Source organism: Odontomachus brunneus, unplaced genomic scaffold (genome assembly GCF_010583005.1).
Source record: "Odontomachus brunneus isolate Ranch 3 - 2012 unplaced genomic scaffold, Obru_v1 Obru_scaffold_112, whole genome shotgun sequence".
NCBI classification, from domain to species: domain Eukaryota; kingdom Metazoa; phylum Arthropoda; class Insecta; order Hymenoptera; family Formicidae; genus Odontomachus; species Odontomachus brunneus.
In genome coordinates this window covers 313,859-315,318 of record NW_022639562.1, presented here as the reverse complement: position 1 = coordinate 315,318, position 1,460 = coordinate 313,859, and the positions used below count along the sequence as shown (strand labels likewise).

General features: G+C 34.7%; 1 protein-coding gene across 2 annotated transcripts in view; it reads right to left on the bottom strand.

The window, feature by feature from the left end:
• Positions 1-1,013, bottom strand: part of LOC116849339 (myb/SANT-like DNA-binding domain-containing protein 3) — a 1,683-nt gene extending 670 nt beyond the window's left edge. The window contains exons 1-3 of one of the 2 annotated variants that reach the window (XM_032826397.1): positions 299-1,013; positions 168-220; positions 30-86 (exon numbers count right to left, since the gene is read on the bottom strand). In XM_032826397.1, the coding sequence (XP_032682288.1) occupies positions 30-86; positions 168-220; positions 299-681 (493 nt within the window). In that variant the 5' untranslated portion in view covers positions 682-1,013. The remainder of the gene's footprint in view (positions 1-29; positions 87-167; positions 221-298) is intronic. The other variant, XM_032826396.1, reaches the window with a different exon arrangement.
• Positions 1,014-1,460: the final 447 nt, after the last annotated feature.

Below are 1,460 nucleotides of genomic sequence, written 5' to 3'. Positions count from 1 at the left end.
AGAGAGTGTTCATACTTTTAAATACTAACTATCATCTCCATCTTCAAGGAATTCAATGAGATCTTCCGTAACACGAAGTTCTGACTCTAAAACACAATATAATATTATAAAAAAATCGGACTACACTTACATTTAAACATGTATTAGACATATTAGATATTATTAACCATCTTCTACATCCTGTTGTGTCATCCACTGTTTTACATTACTTGTACATGCTCTGAAAGAAGATTAGATTTTCATAATGTCACATGTTTCATTTATGTGTAATTATATAATAGTAATAAATTATACATACTCCGAGTCATTGTCAAATCTGGATTTGAGACCCACCATGGTGTTTGGTGTTAATGATAATACTTTCTCCTCACTTGGAGTCAAAGTCACTGCGCACTGACCACCACCAGTTTTTGTTTGTTCGCTTTTGAGCAACGAGCATTTTTTGCGAATACTTTTTTTTATTGTGTCATATTTGGAACGAATCGTTTTTATGGAGCGAGGAAAATTTCCTGATGCAGCATTAAATTCGTTGGAAATTTTCTCCCAAGCTTCATTTTTGTCTTTCCATGTTGTTGCATCGGTTTTTTTATTTTCGACAATATGTTTATATTTTAATGTAACGTCAATTAACAAATCAATTTCAGTTTTTGTAAAATTCGCTCCCCTTTTTTCTTTGTCCATTGAGCCGGATAAATGTTTTTTCCACTTTCTTGAAAAAGTTCACCAAAAATATATAATATTTATTTTCGTAAACCTCACTTAACCTCACTTACAAGAATATATTGGTATCAAATGACTGACCCGGAGAAGAACATGTCGGTGACAGAATATGGTAATTTATAGTTAAATTCTAGTATATTTTGTGCCGAAAGTTTGTAGTATGAAGAATAGCTATGCGTTAGATACGTAATCAGAGGTTTCAGTGAAGAAAACGAAGTTTTAGTTATCTACCGGATATCTTTATCTGGAAGATAGCTGTTGGGAGGTATGAAGAAATCGGGCATTAGTCGATGTCACAGCATATTCGAGGGTAATGGGTGTATATCAGTTGGACACGGGGCAATTGGACACAGTCCAATCACAAGTGGCTGTTCCAAGGGACCCTACAAATGTCTCTAATCACACGGTGCTGTGATTGGCTGTGTCCAAATGCACCGTGTCCAAGTGCACCGCTCCCGAGGGTAATACGTTCGAACGAACATTATCTATTTGTTAAAATCGAGATGATGGAATTCTTAAAATTCGCGAAAAACTCGAGAAAGATGATATAAAACATTACGAATTGCGCGACGGCTTTGTCTATCGAAAAAACAAAAATAAAAAATTGCTATTTTATTTGCCGAGATCAAACGAGTCAAATGTAATTAGAACATGTCATGATGATATTGGACATGTCGGTTTTGATAAGGTTGTCGGAAACATTATAAAAACTTATTGGTTTCCAAATATGCGCGGAAAAG